Source organism: Parasteatoda tepidariorum, chromosome 10 (genome assembly GCF_043381705.1).
Source record: "Parasteatoda tepidariorum isolate YZ-2023 chromosome 10, CAS_Ptep_4.0, whole genome shotgun sequence".
NCBI classification, from domain to species: Eukaryota; Metazoa; Arthropoda; class Arachnida; order Araneae; family Theridiidae; genus Parasteatoda; species Parasteatoda tepidariorum.
This window is the reverse complement of record NC_092213.1, coordinates 63855467-63875927: the sequence shown is the minus strand read 5'-3', so window position 1 is coordinate 63875927 and position 20461 is coordinate 63855467. Positions and strand designations below refer to the sequence as shown.

Genomic DNA, 20461 nt, shown 5'->3' with positions numbered 1-20461 from the left:
GACCCAGACACATGTGGAAGAAAGCCCGAATTACCAATGTAATTAAGGGACGTGATGGGGAAATTCGAACATGCGTGTTAAGAGTGGATGGAAAGACTATAAATCGACCTATACAGCTGGTCATCACTCTTGAGGTTGACCAGGGTGGGGAGGATGTTCCGACATCAATGAACAGTTAGTTTAAATAATTGTTTTAAATCATCTGCTAACTCTTGTAAATATATATATAATAACTACAAATATATATGTAAATATATATATAATAACTACAACTCTGGCTGGTTGCTAGGCAACCAAACTACTTTTTCTTGTTATTAATGTTTTCTGTTTATCGTTCGTCTGTGTATGTCTGTGGAAATAAAAGAATACAAAAGCTAACAAGGAGGTCCTTTCTAAGCTACAGTAAAAATAATTGAATTAAATATAATTCAAGGCAGTGCGAAATTTTAATATTAACAGGAATTATTTGGAGAGTTCACCATTGCAAATAAAGAAGTACGAAACAAAGAAAAAATTGCTTTCTTGAAAATTGTTTTAACTCCATTAAGTTACAACCAACTATAATTGAATGTCTGTAAATGACGCCATCATAGGTAAATTGTGCCCAATCAGAAGCCTATCAGGTTAGACACACATGCGTGACGTCGCTTGCGAAAATCCAATTAAATCTGATTTAAATCACATCTTACCACTTCACTTCTTCTGGAGTTGCAAGTACCCAATTAAGCAAAATTTAGCACAATTGTCACTAGACCAATTTAAGGAGAAAAAAAGATAAATTAAATGTTTAACCTAAATATATATCAGTTTCGAAATCAATTTATTTTTCAAAACTGGAATCAAGATGCGATTGCAAATAAGCTTTAATTAATTTTTAATATCAGTAGAAATTCAGTTGAAGTGGATTTCCATGTGAAAAGCACGAAATAAAATTAATTAATTGTTGTCAATAATTAATAATGATTATAATTATAACTTAATGATTTTTATTCCGTAAGAGTTGTCCTAAACAATAATAAAGTGCATGACAATGAGATCTATTGCAAATTGTAAAAGCAGACGATATTTTTGGAACTTTTTGCTAGTCTCCAGGATTAGTTAGGATTCTATTGTAGATATGCTGTTAAGGGAAGATTTTTCTAGTTATTCGAGGGGGTGATTGCTAAAACGGATTCTCCGTTAGGCAGAAAATTCTTAACTTTTAAAAAAAAAGTTAAAACATAGACAGTCAACAAAAGAATTGCCTATTTGCAAATAGTTGTGTGAAATAACATTGTTTGATATGTTAAAACCTATGGAGTTCTTGTTTTTTTTTAATATAATTTATTCAGTAATTTTTTCTTTATTTACTTGGCATGGAGTATTTCATCGGCCAATCGACACAGTTCTAAAACAGTTCATTTTAAAAATAAATAAAACAAAATGACTATATAAAAAATGAAATCATACTAAAAATTTAACAAGATTAGAAAATAAAACTAAATCATATCTCTGATTCTAATTAGAGTGATGCGTGTTTTTGCTACACTTTAAAGACAACCTACCAAACTCTTTTTCTAATAAAAATAAATAAAATACTCTTCATTTTGAAAACTCCAAACTGTCATTTTATGTTTTCAGTAATTAAAAAGTAATTATGTACAATTAAAACGTTTTGCTAATAAATACATGTACCATCTTTTAATCAAACACTTTTATTAAACAATTATTTGTGAAACTTTTTACGCAAAGCCTTTTACAAAGTGCCAAGGTTACAAAATTACTTTCTTTACACAATTTATTTCTACTATTTAAAATTAATAAAAACTTACAAAAACTATTAAAAAGCATTACTTGGATACAATTATGATTCTAATTGGAGCTAGTACTATAAATACTTCTTTTGAACATCGAAAATAGTATGTTAAAAATTAATACTAATAATTTTTGAAACATATTTAAAAAACAAATTTGCAATTCGTACAAAAATAATATAAAGATATAAAAAAATCTTGTAAATAAATTCTTAGTTTTCAATAAAAAAAAATTTTTGCAACTTCTATCTAGCTAGCCTTGGTATTTTTTTAAATACCTCTCTATACAATTTTCTTAGTGTCTCATAAATAAATGGATTAGTCGAGCTTGAAAGGGATATTAATACTGTAGCAGTGTCACATTGTCGTTAAATCCATGAAAGTGTATAAAGCCATATAGTGACTTAAATGAACTATATAGTATATGCTTATAATAATAACAGTATAATTTTTTTTCTAGCTATTCATGGTATTTTCTTAAATACCTATCTTTACACTGTCTTAGTATTCTATAAGTGAATGGATTAGTAAGGCTTGAAAGATAAATTAATATTGCAGCAAGATCACATTATTGTTTAATCCATGAAAGTGTATAAAGCAGTATAGTGATTTAAACAAACTTTTCCAAACAATAAGGATATAATATCATCTATAACATTACCAGTATAAATACTCTTTAGTTATAGTCTTGGTATTTTTTTAAATCTCTTAATTAAATCCTTCCTTATTATACCATAAATAAATTAATTAATTCCGTTGCGGACGAAAAAAAAACTAGTATTGTAACAGAATTACATTATCATAAAATCCATGGCAGTGCATAAGACCACATATAACTTAAAACAAACTGTGCAAAGCAATAAGAATAACATTACCAGCATGGATTCTCTCTAACTATCATTTGTACTTTCTTAAATCTTTCTGTATAATCTATCCAAAGTATTCCATAAAAGAATGAATTAGTGGCAGATAAAACAGAAATTAATATTGTAACAGGATTGCCTTATAGTTAAAAATATGAGTGTACTTAAGACCATATAATGATTTAATTAAACTGTGTAAAACAATAAGAATATTATATCCTCGATAACATTACCAGCATAACCTCTCTTTAACTAGTCTGGGTATTTTCTTAAATCCCTCTTTATAATCTTTCCTTAGTATCCCATAAATGAATGGATTGGTTGCAGATGAAACAAAAATTAATATTGTAACCGGATAATCGACCCACGGCAATGCATAAGCATCTAAAATGACTTTAAGAATCTTTGCAAAACAATAAGGTGAGACGCATATATAATAAACAAATATTATAGCAATCATGCTATAGATCGACTTCCGCATTTCTGAGTCCTTTCGTTTTTTAACTGTCAACTCTTCAGAACGACTGCCAACATGAGAAATGTGAATATCAGTGACCTTGTTGGAGCTCTTTCTAATTTGCAGAAAAATCAATACATTACAGATGAACATTACCATAGCAGGCACTGCAAAACAAATGCTGCTACCACAATAGGCGCTAATTTTTCCGAGATATTCTCTATAAGGAACAACGCATACAGCCTCATAATGATCATATGATAAATTTGAATTTAAACCGTGTATTATTGCAACTGAACCAGCATTTCCGATTATCCACAAGCAGATAGATATCATGGCCCTTCTAGTCATCCAGGAATTATATCTTAGAGGAAACAGTACAGCCACAGCTCTGTCAAAACTTATCATGGCTGTAATGTATGATGAAGTACAAGCGCACAAATAGTTAAATACAGCATTTATCCGGCATAATGTGTCTCCAAATGGCCAACCATCTGTTGCTACAGCTATAGCTGAAGGTATCATGACGAATATTGCCGTCCAAACATCAATGCAAGCAAGAAACACAATAAGGATATTTCCGCTTTGAGATCGAAGGTTTTCAATCCATAATGTAGTTATAATGACGGCAAGATTGCCAACGAGAGCTATGCAGGCTATTATGCTTGTAAAGAAAGAACCAATAATACTGGAGAATGGTAATTGACGATGCTCAGTGAAAGGAACTTGTGTGAAATTTAAAATGTGTTCATGAATGCAGTTGGTCAAATTTGTAGAACCCATCCTGAAAAAAAATATTAGAATATTGAAATAAACACTTATTATTTAACATGGGCGCAAAGATTTTATTTTAATTTACAACATCGTATCTGTTCCATGAAGTGCAGCAAAAATTATCTTCTATGTTCAGTATAAAATATTCATAAAGTTAGTAAAGAAAAAAAAAGAACTTTTCATATACACTCTATAACGAAAAAATCGACGCACCAAGAAGCAATCATCCGATTGCTTTGAAATTTCGTATGCATGAATGTTTTGAACAGATATGGCTGGAATGATGCCGACTGGGGACGTTTAGTCTTTAGCGACGAATCCCGCTTCCAACTGTGTCCCGACGATAATTAAAGACGTGTTTGGAGACGCACGGGGCAGAGGGGGATCCTGCCTTCACTATTGCACGCCACACCGGCCCTCAACAAGGCATTATGGTCTGGAGTGCCATTTTCTTTGACAGCCGGACCCCTTTGGTCGTCATTAGAGGTACACTTACTTTACAGCAGTACGTCGATGACATCCTAAGACCTGTTTTGCTACCGTTCCTTTCACAGCGCCCTGGGCTGGTTTTTCAGTAGGACAATGCCAGACCATATACGGCACGTGTTGCTATGAACTGTCTGTAAGCTAGTCAAACTCTTCCTTGGCCTGCCAGATCACCAGATCTCTCTCCCATCGAGCATGTCTGGGATATGATGGGAAGGCGATTGCATCTGACACGGAATGTTGATGACCTCGTTCGACAATAGGATCGAATTTGGCAGGATATACCGCAAGAGACCATCCGGGAGCTTTATCGGTCTATGCCACGCCGTGTGGCAGCTTGTATCCAGGCTAGAGGCGGGTCAACACCTTATTGAACTTGTTACTGTAACTCTGCAATAAATTATTCAATTGTTCTGAAATTTTAATCATTTACTATTCTGTACATTGTCTTCCTATCCACCAATTTTCGTTTCAATCGGACAACTCCTTCTTGGTGCGTCGATTTTTTTGTTATAGAGTGTATTTACCCTTAACCTTAATGGCTTGAAATTAGACATTAATGAGCAGTGAAAAAAATTCTTTCTTTATAAAATCAATGTTCAATCGAGAATAAAAGATAGCTTTTTTACTGAATTTCAAAAAATGTCAATTGCATTAAAGGGCTCATAAAACTCAAAAAGTTAAGTATTTAATATCGTAGCATTTAAAATCTTCCCTAATAAGTAATAGTAAAAAATTGGATTAAATGTTATTTGAGAACTTCGAAAATTTTTAATATTATCAGAAATAATTTCGAGGATTCTCTATAGCACCGAAATATTAAGAAATTACATAGGAATCGAGTATTTCAGAATTTATTAACGCATGTTAGGAGGTCCTTACTAAGCAACAGTGAAAATAATTGAATTAAATATAATTCAAGGCAGTGCAAAATTTTAATATTAACGGACATAATAACAGAGCGTTTACCACTGCATATAAAGAAGTACGAAGCGAAGAAATAGTTGCTTACTTAAAAAATTTTTTAACTCTATTAAATTACAACCAACTATAATTGGATGCCTGTGAGTGACGTCATCGTAGGTAAATCGTGGCCAATCAGAGACACACACGCGTGACGTCGCTTGCAGGAATTCAATTAAATCTGATTTAATTCACATGGTTAGGTATAAACACTTCACTTCTTATGGAGTTGCAAGAACTCAATTACACAAAATACAACACAATTGTCACTAGGCCCATTTAAGGAGAGAGAAAAAGGTTAAATAAGTGTTTAACCTTAATATAACTCAGTTTCAAAATCAATTTATTTTTCAAAACTGGAATCAAGGTAAGATTGCAAATAAGCTTTAATTCATTTTCAATATCAGTTGAAAATTAACTAATGTGGATTTTCATGTGCAGTGCACGAAATAAAATTAATTAATTTTTGTCAATAATTAATTATAATTATAACTTAATAATTTTTGTTCTGTAAGAATCATCAAAATAAAGGCTAACCTAAACAATAGTGCATCACGAAGAGATCTTTTGCAAATTAAAAAAGCAGACGACTTTTTTGGAACTTTTTGTTAGTCTCTTCAAAAAGCAGATTGAAGGATTCTGTTGTTAAGATTGTCGTTAAGAGAAGGTTTTGTTAGTGATTCGAGGAGGTGATTGCTAAGAAGAATTCTACGTTACGCAGACAATTTGGAACTTTTGGAGAGAAAAAATTTAAACATAGATAGCCAACAAAAGAATTATCTGCTTGCAAATGGTTGTGTGAAATAACATCGTCTGATATGCTAAAATCTATGGAGTTCTTGCTTTTTTTAATATCATTTATTCAATTATTTTTTATTTATTTACTTTACATGGAGTATTCCATCGACCAATCGATACAGTTCTCATCGGCCGATTATTACCAACTAAAATGCAGTTTTTTAATGGTTCAAAGGAATAACCTTAAATGTGCTAACTAATTTGAGCAGATGATATTTCAAGTTACGAATTCATACAACAGCACTTATTATGAGCTACGTGACAAGTTGTTTGCGATAATTTTGACAAGTTGCTATTTTGAGTCCTCTTCCACGTTTGTTACAAAAGTTGGGGAAAAAAAGGGTTACACTAAATCAGATCTTCCCTCCCAATTTCGGTGTTCGAAAACTTAATTGTTAACATGGAAAACAGATGCAACCCAGTGCATTGCAATTAGAGGTAGGCACATTTCTTGCTAAGATCCATTTTTGTAATGTTTTCATGATAATTTTTTAAATAAAACTGTGCTGTACAATGCGCAAAATGAACAGTGGAAAGTCTGAAAAACTTTTCATCTAATTATTTTAATCTAGAACATGTTTTTACGTACTAGGATTCAATCTTAATTGCTCGAGTGCTTAACAATGTGCAAATTAATTACCGCAGACCATGTTTTAAATACGAAATTATACGCAATTTCTCTAAATATGCATACCTTTGTTTCGATATATTTTGATTCTTGACCTTCAAATTAGGATGGTCAACCGGCAGGTAAGTAACGGCCAGATTATAATATTGTATTAAATATAGAAGAATGAAAAATATTGCTTTTGTATCTTACATGTTCATTTCAAGCAATTGTGCATAGTTTTACAGAAATTATATAAATGGAGATACATACATTTCGGATGGAAGTAATTTTTTTTCCAATTTAAAGTTGAGGAAATATAAACTTAGCAGTGAATAAACTTAGTGGGGAAATTTTACTCTCTAAGCTCTCATCTTACACTTCCTATATCTCAGAAGTCAGTTCATCCTATGTCGCATCATCACAGAAAATAGTAGTTTGATAAAATAAAAAAATTATTTTTCTTTAGAATCAATGCTCTTGCATGATAAGAACCTGTTAAAGATCCTCTAAGGTCGATATAAACGCTTTATTTAATGAGTAATTAAGCCTTCCTGAAGTTAACATTTGTGGAAACATTTGTGGTAACATCTTGAATTATAATTTGTAATAAATCGAAAATACGTTTATTTTATTTATAAGCTAATAAATAAAATAAACGTATTTTCTATTTATTACAAATTGTAGTTAAGTCTAACCTATTTACAAGACGAACATATCGATTGAGTGTACGCTCGTTAAATCCGGATGTTCGCTAAACCCAAGTTTTCTAAAATTACCAAAATTAAAATTCATACTGTACAAATATAAACTTTAATGTGTTTTAAAGCAGCTTACTTTTTTATGATTTATTATTCATACTGATAAAAATAGCATTTAAGTTGGGGGGGGGGTTTTCTGTATAACATTGGTAATGGTTCGAGGTACACTAGAGGAATGGAATGAATTATATTATCACTAACACCTATTAAATTCAAAATCTAATATATATAATTCTCTTACGTGGCTCCCAAATTTTGGCTGTATTTCTTTTCTGACGGTGGCAACGTTTGCTTTGTTTTGTTTACGTTACTATTTCTCTTACACGGCGAATCGACCAATGATTGTCGCTAAAAATGTCACATGCCAAATCTAGCTGAGGTGGCTCAACATGTAGCGCTTTTAAAAACGGAAATAACCAGAGATCATCAACTGCGGCAATCTCATACTATTAAGCTAGGTAGAAGTGAGTAGTCTTTGTCGATAGATCTCTATTTTAGTATTTTGTCGAAAGCGCTTTTTTTCACGAATTTATATATTACGAATTTATTTGACGATTTTGGATTTATATCACGAATTATACTATAGCACATTTCTAATAGGTTTAACGAATTACTTGTCAATTATTTGAATTCAAATTTATTTTAATGATTTAGTATTTACTAAAAAGATGTAATTTTTTTTTTAAAAAAAAGTTTTTATATGGATTTGAATGATTGTTTTGAATTCTTAGAATTTTGTGCATTTACAATGTATCTAAGTTAGTAGCGAGCGAAGTGAGCTTGGTTTGTGAGGCAAACCATATAAGATTGTGTAGCAATTTTCGGGGGTTGGCGAGCGTTAGCGAGCAGGGGGCGCAGCCCACTATTTGTTTAAAATTTCTCTAAAAAAAACTTTTGGTTGTGCAATCTTTTTTCCACTACTAATGTCAAATTCTGCGTTTTACTGGCATTTGGTAAGAGGCATGCACTCAGACGACAGCAGATATGATATAGAACAACAGCGGGTATAGAATTTTTCAGTAACATTTTTTGTTAGTTATTCTAAATGTATGGTTAAATATAGGATACTAAAATATAAGAGACTAACTCTATTTTTTCTTATAGTTTATACACTTACAGTCTATAAACTAAAGGAGTTTCTTAGTTCCAGTATATTATCTAAATCCTGTCCTGCTCCTGCATCTTCCTGTTTATAAAATGAGAGATCTTGATATCCAGTCTTTCTTTTCTTACAATGGTTATAAGTGATTTCAATATTTTGGACAAACAAATATTTTTTTATGATTAATTTTTTACTGTTCTGTATTAAAAAATGTAGTTTTAAAATAAAACATTTTAACATCAATAGTACGCATTCAGAGCTAATACGGCCCATCATCACGCACAGCGTAAGCAGGTGTTTTGTTAAAATTTAAAATTAGTACCACTATTTTGCTTCAAATTCAATAGGGTGTTACATTGAACTCAATCATGTTTCTACTCATGTTGAACCATGATATAGTGTAGTCAAGAATAATAAGCACGATGATATGGAAGCAACGTAACACCATTTAAAAATTGCCACAAATTTGAACAATATCATAGGCCTCGCAACATGCTCCAAAATATCCTACAGTGTAGAGCAATTGCAATGCATTTTTTATTATTTTCCGCTCTTCTACAGAATGCTACAATAAGCATTTTGTACTAGGTATAATATCTTACACTGTAGGGAAATTACAGTGCGTTTCTTATTATCTTCCGCTTTTCTACGGAATGCCACAATAAGCATTTTGTACTAGGTATAATATCTTACACTGTGGCGAAATTGCAGTGCATTTCTTATTATTTTCTGCTCTTCTACAGAATACCGCAATAAGCATTTTATACTAAGTATAATATCTTACATTGTAGCGAAATTACAGTGCGTTTCTTATTATTTTCCGCTTTTCTACAGAATGCCACAATAAGCATTTTGTACTAGGTGTAATATCTTACATTGTAGCGAAATTACAGTGCATTTCTTATTATTTTCCGCTTTTCTACGGAATGTCTCAATAAGTATTTTGTACTAGGTATAATATCTTACATTGTGCCGAAATTACAGTGCATTTCTTATTTTATTTCCTCTCTTCTACAGAATACCGCAATAAGCATTTTGTACTAGGTATAATATCTTACACTGTGGCGAAATTGCAGTGCATTTCTTATTATTTTCCGCTCTTCTACAGAATACCGCAATAAGCATTTTGTACTAAGTATAATATCTTACATTGTAGCGAAATTACAGTGCATTTCTTATTATTTTCCGCTTTTCTACGGAATGTCTCAATAAGTATTTTGTACTAGGTATAATATCTTACATTGTGGCGAAATTACAGTGCATTTCTTATTTTATTTCCTCTCTTCTACAGAATATCGCAATAAGCATTTTGTACTAGTTATAATATCTTACACTGTAGGGAAATTACAGTGCGTTTCTTATTATTTTCCGCTTTTCTACGGAATGCCACAATAAGCATTTTGTACTAGGTATAATATCTTACACTGTAGGAAAATTACAGTGCGTTTCTTATTATCTTTCGCTTTTCTACGAAATGCCTCAATAAGCATTTTGTGGTAGGTATAATATGCATAAATTTTTCATTCTTGTTTAATACATTTACCTTTACAAATGCATACAATAGCATCTATCATTTTTAGACTGAGCATTAAATTTTTTACTATAAAACATTCCCAACACTCAATCAATATTTTAAATGCAACTTTTTTATACAATTAAAGACAAATGAATCTAAGAGACCATATCCATACATCCTTTAATTAAAATAATAGTATGACTTGCCTCGAGTTAGCTTCATAAGTTTCTTAAATCCCTCTCTATAATCTTTCCTTAGTATCCCATAAATGAATGGATTAGTTGCGGATGAAATAAAAATTAGTATTGTAGTAGAATAATTAAACCATGAAGGTGCATTATCATCTATTATTACTTTCACTTCCTTTGTTAGGGCGTACGGAGATACACAGATGAAATAAACAGAAATGATAGCCATCATGCTATAGATTGATTTCCGCATGTCTGACTCTCTTCTTTTTTTAACCCTTAAGTCTTCCAACTTATTTCCAATGTGTGAAATCTGGATAATTCTAACCGTTTTGGAGCACTTCCTGATTTGCAGTAAGATCATAATGTTGCATATTGCCATTATCAGCGCAGGTATGAAGTAGCAAATGGTGCAACCACAATGTACAAAAACTTTTCCGAGGTATTCGTCGTAAGGAACAGCACACACAGCTTCAAAATAGTCATATGATACTGATGGTGTCGAACCGCAAATTATTCCAACAGTTCCAGTATTACCGATAATCCATAAGCATATCGTTACTATAACCCTTTTAGTCATGCGAGATTTATATTTTAAAGGATATAAAACAGCTACAGCTCTATCAAAACTAATCATAGCTGCTATGTACGACGACGTACAAGCGCACATATAGTTGAATACAGCATTTATTCGACAAGATATGTCTCCAAAAGGCCAGCCACCCACTGCCACAGCAACAGCTGAAGGCGTCATGACAAATACAGAAGTCCAAACGTCGATGCAAGCTAAGAACACAATTAAAATATTTCCACTTTGAGATCGGAGATTTTCTACCCACAGAGAAACAATAATAACGGCCAGATTTCCAGTGAACGCTGTGAAAGCTATAATACTTGTTATAAGAGAAGCAAGAATGTTGAGGAATGTTATTTGTTGATGTTCTTGGAAGTCAGTGGACTTAGTGGTGTTGGTGAAATTTGAAATGCAGTCGTCCACGCAATCGGTCGCATTTGAAGTGTTCATCCTGAAAAAGTTAGAAAGTTTTATTTTAATGACAACTAAAATAAAAGCTCACCAGAAAAATTTTTTTTACCCCTTCTGATTGTACGCAATGTCACGTTTAAGTCGGAGGTGAGCTTGAGATATTTTTGAGAGGTTTTTCTCCTTATGGTTTTGGGCCATTTAAAGTGATCACTATCTTTGTAAACAGAATAGAAGGCCTAATATGCGATTTCCCTACTCCACACTTTCCTCTTCGTCGTTACCATGGCAGCAGCGAATATTGCTTCATCTCCATGTCAGTACATCCCCACTTTTTACTGAAACATATTGCCATAGGAAAAACGCGAGCTTTTCTGTAACCATGGTAACGAATATGTAGAATAATGTGAATACTAAGAAAATGGCAAAAGCTTGAGACCCCTATTCTATTTATAAAGAGTATAACATAAAGCAGCTAGTTTATTTTTTTTTCCGGGTGACTAGGTGTTGCAGATTTATGATAAGTATGTTGCTGATGTCTCTATTTTCCAAGATGACAATTGTAAAGTTCATTGGGTTTGAGAGACTGTTTTTATAAACACTTACATAACCTGTTAGATGTCTGTTTGTTTGACAAATCTCCTGACTTGAACCCCAAAGAAAATCTGCCAGTCAAGTAGAGTTTGATGGTTTTTTCACGATCAAATCTTCAGCTAGTGGTATGAACTGGATGGCCGTTATACTCTTGGATTCACACAGCATTACCGGATTCAACATTGCACCCTCTTTTCAAAAAAACTAACTAAAACTGATCACTTCTTCAAAAGAAGGTCCTTCGGTAAAGTTTACGGGTAGCGAGAATTCGCCATGGCTCTTTTGTACTATTGTATTTTGTACTGTTTGCATCTTTTGCACATGGAACTTTGCAATTGATCAAACATTATCTATTAGTAATGCTGTACAGATTAAATGGCATTCTTCATAATTTCGTTAGAGGTGACAAATTTTTGACTGGTGAGCTTATGACAAAAGATAACAAAGAATACTTTATAAATATTATTATTTATCACTACAAATCAAATTTTCGTACGTTAAGCACCTTATTTTAAATAAGTCTATTTAAGCATCATCACTAAGCATCATTCTGTTTTAAAAATCAATAGATGTTCGAATGTCCAAATTTAAATTTTAAGCATAATCTATAAGGAAATCAGATTGCATTGCAGTGTTCAATTGCTATGCAGAAAACTTTTAAAGCGTGTTTAATATAAAACATATTTCAGTGATGTTTAATTTATTTTCTGTAACACTAGAAATTTTTCAAGATTTCAAATAATCTTTAATTTTATCAATTGATTTCTTCAGAGTAATGAGTAAGTGAATGACAATTAAAATTAAAACTATAATATCATTTAAATATTCTCAATAAACAGCGTTTATGATTGAGAATGTTTTTAAGATATTGGACTCAAAACAAAAAAATTTATTATGAATTTTAATCTGTTCTTAATTCAAATTGAACGCCTGATTTTAGGGTATGCGTCCCCCTGGTGAAAAAAACAAACCATATGACAAAATATGTTTTTACAATTTTGAATTTTTTTTTAATGAGTCTTTTTGTTAAAAGCTATAAAGAATAGGGTGCTAAAGGCTCCGACCAGTATAATTTTTTGTACTTCTTTTCCTCCTTTTTCGGCTGTTTAAATTAGTAATTTTCATCTTATCTATTACTAGCTGAATACCCATTCTTCGCACATGGTGAATAAAAAATAAGTAAAGAATCAATAAATCATTGTAGAGAAACATTACGAAATTATGCTCAGAACTGAAAAGCAACTATCGACACTATTAAAGAGTTTGGTGGAAGAACTAGGCAAGTGAATTCTTATGGGGAATTAATGAATCAGAGAAAACAAAAAAATGGTTGCATCAATATGGGTATGTATAGTGCAGTGTTTCCCAAACTTATGAGTTTTGTTTACCCTTTCTAAATTTTTCGTAACGCTGTGTACCCTAATAAAAAAAAATTTGCTAAGTTTAAAATTACAACTGGTTGTTGACAATACTAATTATTAACTGTTAATTCTGCAAAAAAAAAAAATAATAAAAAAAAAAAAAAAAAAAAAAAAAAAAAAACAATAGAAAAATACGTAATCGTAAATTTTTATGGCGAACTTAGTTTTCAAATAACATTTTTTGAAATTTTCTTTTGTTGCAAGATATTTCGCATAAGAACGCGTACCCCCACTAAACTGTTCCTGTACCCCTGGGGGTACGCGTACCACATTTTGGGAAACACTGGAATGTAACAGATCTCTTTTTGCCTTCACTTAACATAATTAATCATATCAGTTTTCAGTATACTTGCATGATTTCTATTTAAAATAAGGCATTGGTAAATAAAATAAAGCAAAGAATTATTAGTCCCGCCTTCTAATAAAGTGGTATTAAAATAGTTCAGATAAAATTTTTTTTTTTTTTTTTTTTTTTTTTTTTTTTTTTTTTTNTTTTTTTTTTTTTTTTTTTTTTTTTTTTGTTCTAAAAATGTCACTTACCTAGTCCTTTCAGTAAGTTTTTCAATTAATATAGATAAAATAATTTCAATTTTTTAATGTAATATTATCTGTTGCCTTTTTGGTGACTTTACGTTATTGAAGAAAGCAAAACTCGTTTTCCGTAGTTTATCCCATTAGAATGAAGATAAAGTGTATTTAGCATCACTTGGCATGATGTAATTGCCAGCGGCCAACTCATAATAGTCAAAATTTACCACTATCAAGTAATTTTCTCCGGTACATTTCCCTTTCTAGGGACCGTAATACACTTATTTCCGAAGTATCGATATTGCAAATGCCTAATATTGTTGCTGTTTCAATAATCATGAAATATATCAATATAATATTTTTACCTATATTTGAATATTTGGTACTTATTACATTAACTTTCAACATTTGAGTTTTGTGAAAAATGCATTTGTCAGAGACAGCCAACTAAAGCGGAAATTTTAAAAAAACTTTTTAATAAAATTCTTATTGGTACTTGATAAGGGTTTTGGAGTATGACCATTTCCTTATCTGACCTTTAATTTACAGTTAAAATTTTTATAAATAGTGGAGGAACAAAGTTCTTTTAATTCTAAATCACTGAAATAATAATACACTATCTTTGCTACATCTGAGAAATATATTTTCTGAAAATATACAAAATCTGTTGGAGAACTTTTATTAAAATTTCACCATTTACCATAATACCAGTAGTATATACGTATTATCGTCAGTAGTATACAATAATTAAGCATCATCCTTATATGGCGATTTTCTACGGTTTCCCTTAACAAAATCTGTACTAACCTTTTCTTCTTTGACTTCGCCTTTTAGCACATAGCTTATTTTATTTTATTTCAATAAATACATATTATCAATATAAATAAAGTATTTGTGTCAATAATAATACGGCGATTTTTGCGGTTCTTTTAATAAAAAAGTATCTTTTCTCCATTATTTTTGCTTTGTAGTACATGTGTTTTTTCATATCAATTAACAAACATATATTTAAATTGGAGCAATAAACTATTCTTTTGATCAAATAGAGCTATTAGCTAGTAATTATGATTGATGTTATCTTCAAAATGTGTGAAAAATTTAACAGTCTATAAGGGACACCCCCACGGACAGACAATCATTTATATATATATATATNTATATATATATTAGTCAAACCCCGCTATAGTGAACTCCCGTATATGGTGAACGAAATGTTCGATCCCGTGCCTTGCTATACACGTATAATGTTATTTTTTGCGGATATCACTATATCCGCAAAACCAAAAAAGTGAGGAAGTTGGATAACTTTTTTCTGTCTTCGGCTGATTTTTTTTTCATTGTTTTTGTAATAATTTTGAAATTTCTACTTCAAAATTAATACATATACCGATTTTTAAAACCATCTATGGAGGGGGATGTAGCGATAAGCATTTTTTCTTGTTTGCTTCTTTTATCTCACTTTCCCATCCCTAAACAAACCAAGCAGGAGTTGAGGATTGCTCAACACGTAATAATTACTAATCTTTTTTTTTTGTACGCAAGACGGAGAGTAATGAAAAATAACACATTTTTTGCTTCTACATAATATTTTTCAGTCATTTATTTGAATAATGTGTAATAAAAGGGAGCAGTTTGGGAACCATTAGTTAAATTGCCTGCTTAACGGATATAGTGAACCAAAATTTCGGTTCCTTGAAGGTTCACTATAGCGGGGTTTGACTGTATATATGGTGTTCCGCGAAGCCGATTTAAATGAACTCAAATAATTTTAATAATTTTAGTAAATAATTTTTATAACTAGGGATGAGTTTTGAAAACTCTGATTACATTTAGATCCAACTTATAGTTCATAATTTGTTTAATCTTTCGGTTACCTTTATGAAACTATTTTTTAAAAAAAAGCAAATGCGATAGAAATGGCATTTTTTTAAAGAAAATATATTTTTAATTACGATATTCAAACAAATTATTAAAAGAACAAGCAATAAAAAAATTGCATAAGTTTTTGTTATTGCGCTTTACAAATCAAATTATTTAATTTTTTTAATAAAGAAAAATGTTTTCCTTATAACCATTTTCATTGTTTATAACAGTCTTTTTAAGTTGTCATTTATTCATGTTTAACTTATATATATACACCATAAACAAATTCATATAGTACAGGGACGGTAAATTTAACTGTCCGACATAAAACCTAATTTTTCATACGTAGTTTTCATATGTTAACAATAATTTAACAATGAATGGTAATATTCGGTAACGTACAATGAAAACTAATAGACAATTAGAAATACATTCATAAATAAAAAGCATTTCCTTTGGAAAAACTTCTAAATAAATTTGTATTTATAATGGTTCTTTATATAAGTAGTTTTCATATATTTAACTATAATTTATGTAATTTAACAATGAATGATAATATTCGGTAACGTACAATGAAAACTAATAGACAATGAGAAATACACTCATAAATAAAAAGCATTTCCTTTGGAAAAACTTCTAAATAAATCTGTATTTATAATGGTTCTTTATATAAGTAGTTTTCACATATTCAACTATAATTTATGTAATTTAACAATGAATGGTAATGTTCGATAAAGTACAATGAAAACTAATAGACAATGAGAATTACATTCATAAATAAAAAGCATTTCCTTTGGAAAAACTTCTAAATAAATCTGTATTTATAATGGTTCTTTATATAAGTAGTTTTCATATATTTAACTGTAATTTAACAATGAATGGTGATGTTCGGTATCGTACAAAAAAAATTGATAATGAGACATTGATAAGTAAATGGCATTTCCATTGGGAAAACGTAAAAAATGTATATATTTACTTTTCTGGTTGCTTTTTTCACATTTAGTGACTAATTTTGAGGATGCTTTTGCTGCTGAAAAACTAATGAGTTTACTTAAAATTTGAAGCTTAATGAAATGCTATTATTTCTCTCTAGTACAACGTTAAATTCAAAAATATTATTTTTTAATGTCTGCCGTTTTCTTTGAAAGTGTAATGTCGACTTTTCTGCATTTTATTAGTTTTTCTGCTTATGAATTTTTAAAGAACTATCATTGATGGATAGTTATAAATATTATTAAATAATTATTTCAAAGACTGTTGTCGTGATTTTCTATCATTAAACTACCATTAAGTAAGCCTTGTATTTTATGATTTTCTTCCGGTTAGTTCATCTAGTTTGACCACAAGACAGTTAAAATGAAGAAATGTATTAATTTTTTCTGTAGGTTAGTTACAGGTTAATTAGTTCTCTTCAATCCGACCCTTTTATGTTATTGCTTAATGTTCTTAATGATTCAAGGAAATATTAAAATACAATATAAGCGTTTTTGTATCATATTATTGTTATGAATAATTTCCAAAATTTTTAATTTTTCATACACATTATCGAACATTATTATTAATGTTATAATATTGTAAACGTATTAAAACAGCATCTAAAAGAATACACCACAAAGTAAATACATATTTCTTTTGATGTTTTTCCGAAGGAAATGTTTTTTTATTTTTATTTATGAATGTAATTTCCATTGACTTTTTAATTTTATTGCTAACATTACCGAATTTAACCATTAATTGTTAACTATAAATATTGCTGTTAACATATGAACGATACATTTCATAAGAAACTACTACAAAGTAATTAAAAAAATCTTAAATTTAGTTTATATTTACTTTAAGAGAGAGATTTTAGTTTAGGTTATGACACTAAGATCAGATCTTTTATAGTATATATANTAAATATATATATATATATATATATATATAGAAGGAATTAACGACAAACAGTGCGCAAAATAGAAAATTATAGAAAAAAGTAAATAACTTTTTATATGGAGATCAGATCTGATGTACTAAACTGTTATTTTAATGTTTTGAGATCAAACGGTGGACAGATAAGAAACTCCCAGTAGATCACCGAAATCAAGCATCACTAACAGCGGTCACTGAGAGAGTGGGTGACCACTTTGATCAGCCTGCAAAAGAACCGAGAGTGCGCGGTATCGGTCCCCGTTAAACTGTTCTACCGTAAAGTTCTCAATTTCAACATTCATTAATTATCACTACTAATAATGATTTGAAGGTCTAACCTTAAACATGATAATTAATTTGTGCCGATTATATTTTAAAATATTAAGTTTTTTTTTAAAAAAAAACGTGCTTTTACGGAAAGCATATAATTTTTTTTTTTTTCACTTTCGAAATATGGAGTGTAGACGCAATCTAGATAATACGATTCGAACTCAATAGTTCAGCCAGGAGAGCGGTCGGAAGTTTGGCTTCCTTATCACTTTTTGCAAATAATGCCTTACCTGTGAAAATATTCATATGATTCAAAAACATTTTGCTTCAACAAAGTTTTAAAAATGTTATCTAATTTTAATTAACTATTTATACTATTATTATTTTAAAGACTTTATAATTATTTTAAATACTTATTAATTTGAGTAACTTTTTTATGTTATTTCAGAAGAGGCTCTTATAATAATGTATTCTATATTTTAAGTGTACTTTCCATAACTTTGTGGATGTGCAGCATATCTTCTCCCGCATTTGACACCGGATGATACTTCTGAATCATTACAAATACGCTATCAAAAAATGCATTCTTACAAAAATAGAAATGCTGAACAGTGAATAAAAAGTGTGCTTCCCTTGTCTAATATATAACATTTAAGTTATGATAAAATGCGTGTTGCAGTGCATCTGTAATTGAACCCTTAGGCAACGGCGGGACTTGGTATAAATCCCACTAATATTTCCATGTAGCATCAAAACAGAACAAAATATCCCATCGAAACTTGTTTGTTCCTGTATTATGATTTTCTGTTTATCATTACTACTTGATAACATACGATTATTTAAAGTTGAGCCTCATCCATGGAACTATTTAGTTATTGGCATTTCGTTCGAGGATGGCATTTTATGATTCAACTTCCTATCTGGATCAATTTATCAACTAAGACTCTCATAGCTCACAGGGGTTCCGAAAATTTTAATTTTTTAAATCATTAATGATTTTTGAAACTTGTAATCATATCTAAACATTAAATTATAATTTATTTGATATTTCGGTTATTTTAATAAAATTATCTAAGTAAAATGCCAGTAAAAAAATAGCAAAATTTATTAAAAAAAATTTAAAAAAACTGTATTAGTTTATCTTGTCTAACTTTTCCATTCAAAATAAAATGACCAAACTAATAACGTTTCTCTGATAACTATTCGTCCCGCACTGGACTGATCGTAAAGATCCGGTTCCCAGTAAAACACCGAAGTCAAGCATCACTGGCTGCGGACAGTAAGCGGGTGGGTGACCACTTTGATCAGTCTGCGTAGGCCACCGAAAGTGCGCGGTATCTGTCCTCGTTAAACTGTTCTACCACAAAGTGCTCGACTTCGTGAGCAGGTCATCGGGCTACCAAAGCAGGGGAGCCATCCCCTCTGCAGAGGATCAAATTTGCGATAGCATGTCTTTGGATCATCCTCAGGGATGTTTCCCAGGGATGTCAGCTATTGCCAATAGCTATTGTGCGACGCACATAAAGTACCTACCTACCTGATAACTATTCTCTTCGTTTATAAGAGTTATTTTTCGAAAACTATTATTAAGCTTATTTCATTTATTTTCTGCACCAAAAACAAATTTAAAACTGGAGGTCTTCGAATCACTTTACGTCTTCGAATTGAACAATTTAACTTAAAACCTATTATTTTTATAGTTTAATTGATAAAACGATTATTGAAGAAATTTTCATTCTCTGCATTAATTATTAAACTAATGGTAGTTTTTCTTTGGTTAATATGTTCTCAACTGCTAACAAATTGCATTTAAATATTTGGAGTTCCGCCAAAGGATGTTTGATCGTTTAGGTTTCCATAGCTTTAAGATTTGGGAACCTCTGGTTTAGAGTTACTGGAGTGTTTAATCTATGAAACGAAATTTTCTCTTGCAATATTCTGAAAATTTTTATGCATTTACTAAATATAATATTTTTGTTCTTTTTGTACATTAGTTGTATACTAAAGCTTGTACTAATAATAGTACTTCTGGTGATGTTTATGTACTGTTCGTACACAAACTGCAAGTACTTGTAGTTCGCACACTAGTAGCAGAATTATACAAGAATAATATAATAATTCTTTTAGTATACTATATATATGCATAATACATTATACAAAAAAAATTCATGCTTTGAAATTCTCGTATTTACCACCGCGAAAGAAAATTTTAAAGATTGGTTCTTTTCTCCATAACAGAACTTATAAAAATCAAGTAATTTGATTCATCTTTTTTCCCCAAGGTATTAAATTATTGCTTACACATTTTATTTTATTACTGGTGTTGATCAGCAGACCCAAAGTGAGTTAACAACTATTAATGTTCAACCACGTATCCTTGTAATTTTGAACCCAACCCAAAAGACAAGGAAACTCCTGTATGAAGTATTAGGACGAACTACCCTTCATGAGCTTTTTGATAGATCTAACCAGCATTTGCGTTAGATGGAGGGGAAAACCACCCATGGTTAGCCAGACGTCAAAGGCATTCTATCCCATAATCAGTCTACCACCGAGGATATTGTTACGTCAGCACTGTGCTCGG

At 30.6% G+C, this 20461-nt stretch overlaps 2 protein-coding genes across 2 annotated transcripts; both read right to left on the bottom strand.

The window, feature by feature from the left end:
- Positions 1–2078: 2078 nt before the first annotated feature.
- LOC139426926 (5-hydroxytryptamine receptor 4-like) lies at positions 2079–3983 on the bottom strand. Its single transcript, XM_071187091.1, has one exon. It carries the CDS (start codon positions 3894–3896, stop codon positions 2886–2888), a length of 1011 nt encoding a protein of 336 aa, XP_071043192.1. The 5' UTR covers positions 3897–3983; the 3' UTR covers positions 2079–2885.
- Positions 3984–10300: 6317 nt separating this feature from the next.
- On the bottom strand, positions 10301–11332 carry LOC139426872 (kappa-type opioid receptor-like). Its single transcript, XM_071186989.1, has one exon. The coding sequence runs from the start codon at positions 11330–11332 to the stop codon at positions 10301–10303; it is 1032 nt and encodes a 343-aa protein (XP_071043090.1).
- Positions 11333–20461: the final 9129 nt, after the last annotated feature.

Excerpts from the sequence above, each read along its gene's own strand:
- LOC139426872 (XM_071186989.1), bottom strand. The coding sequence starts at position 11,332 with ATGAACACTTCAAATGCGACCGATTGCGTGGACGACTGCATTTCAAAT.
- LOC139426926 (XM_071187091.1), bottom strand. The coding sequence starts at position 3,896 with ATGGGTTCTACAAATTTGACCAACTGCATTCATGAACACATTTTAAAT.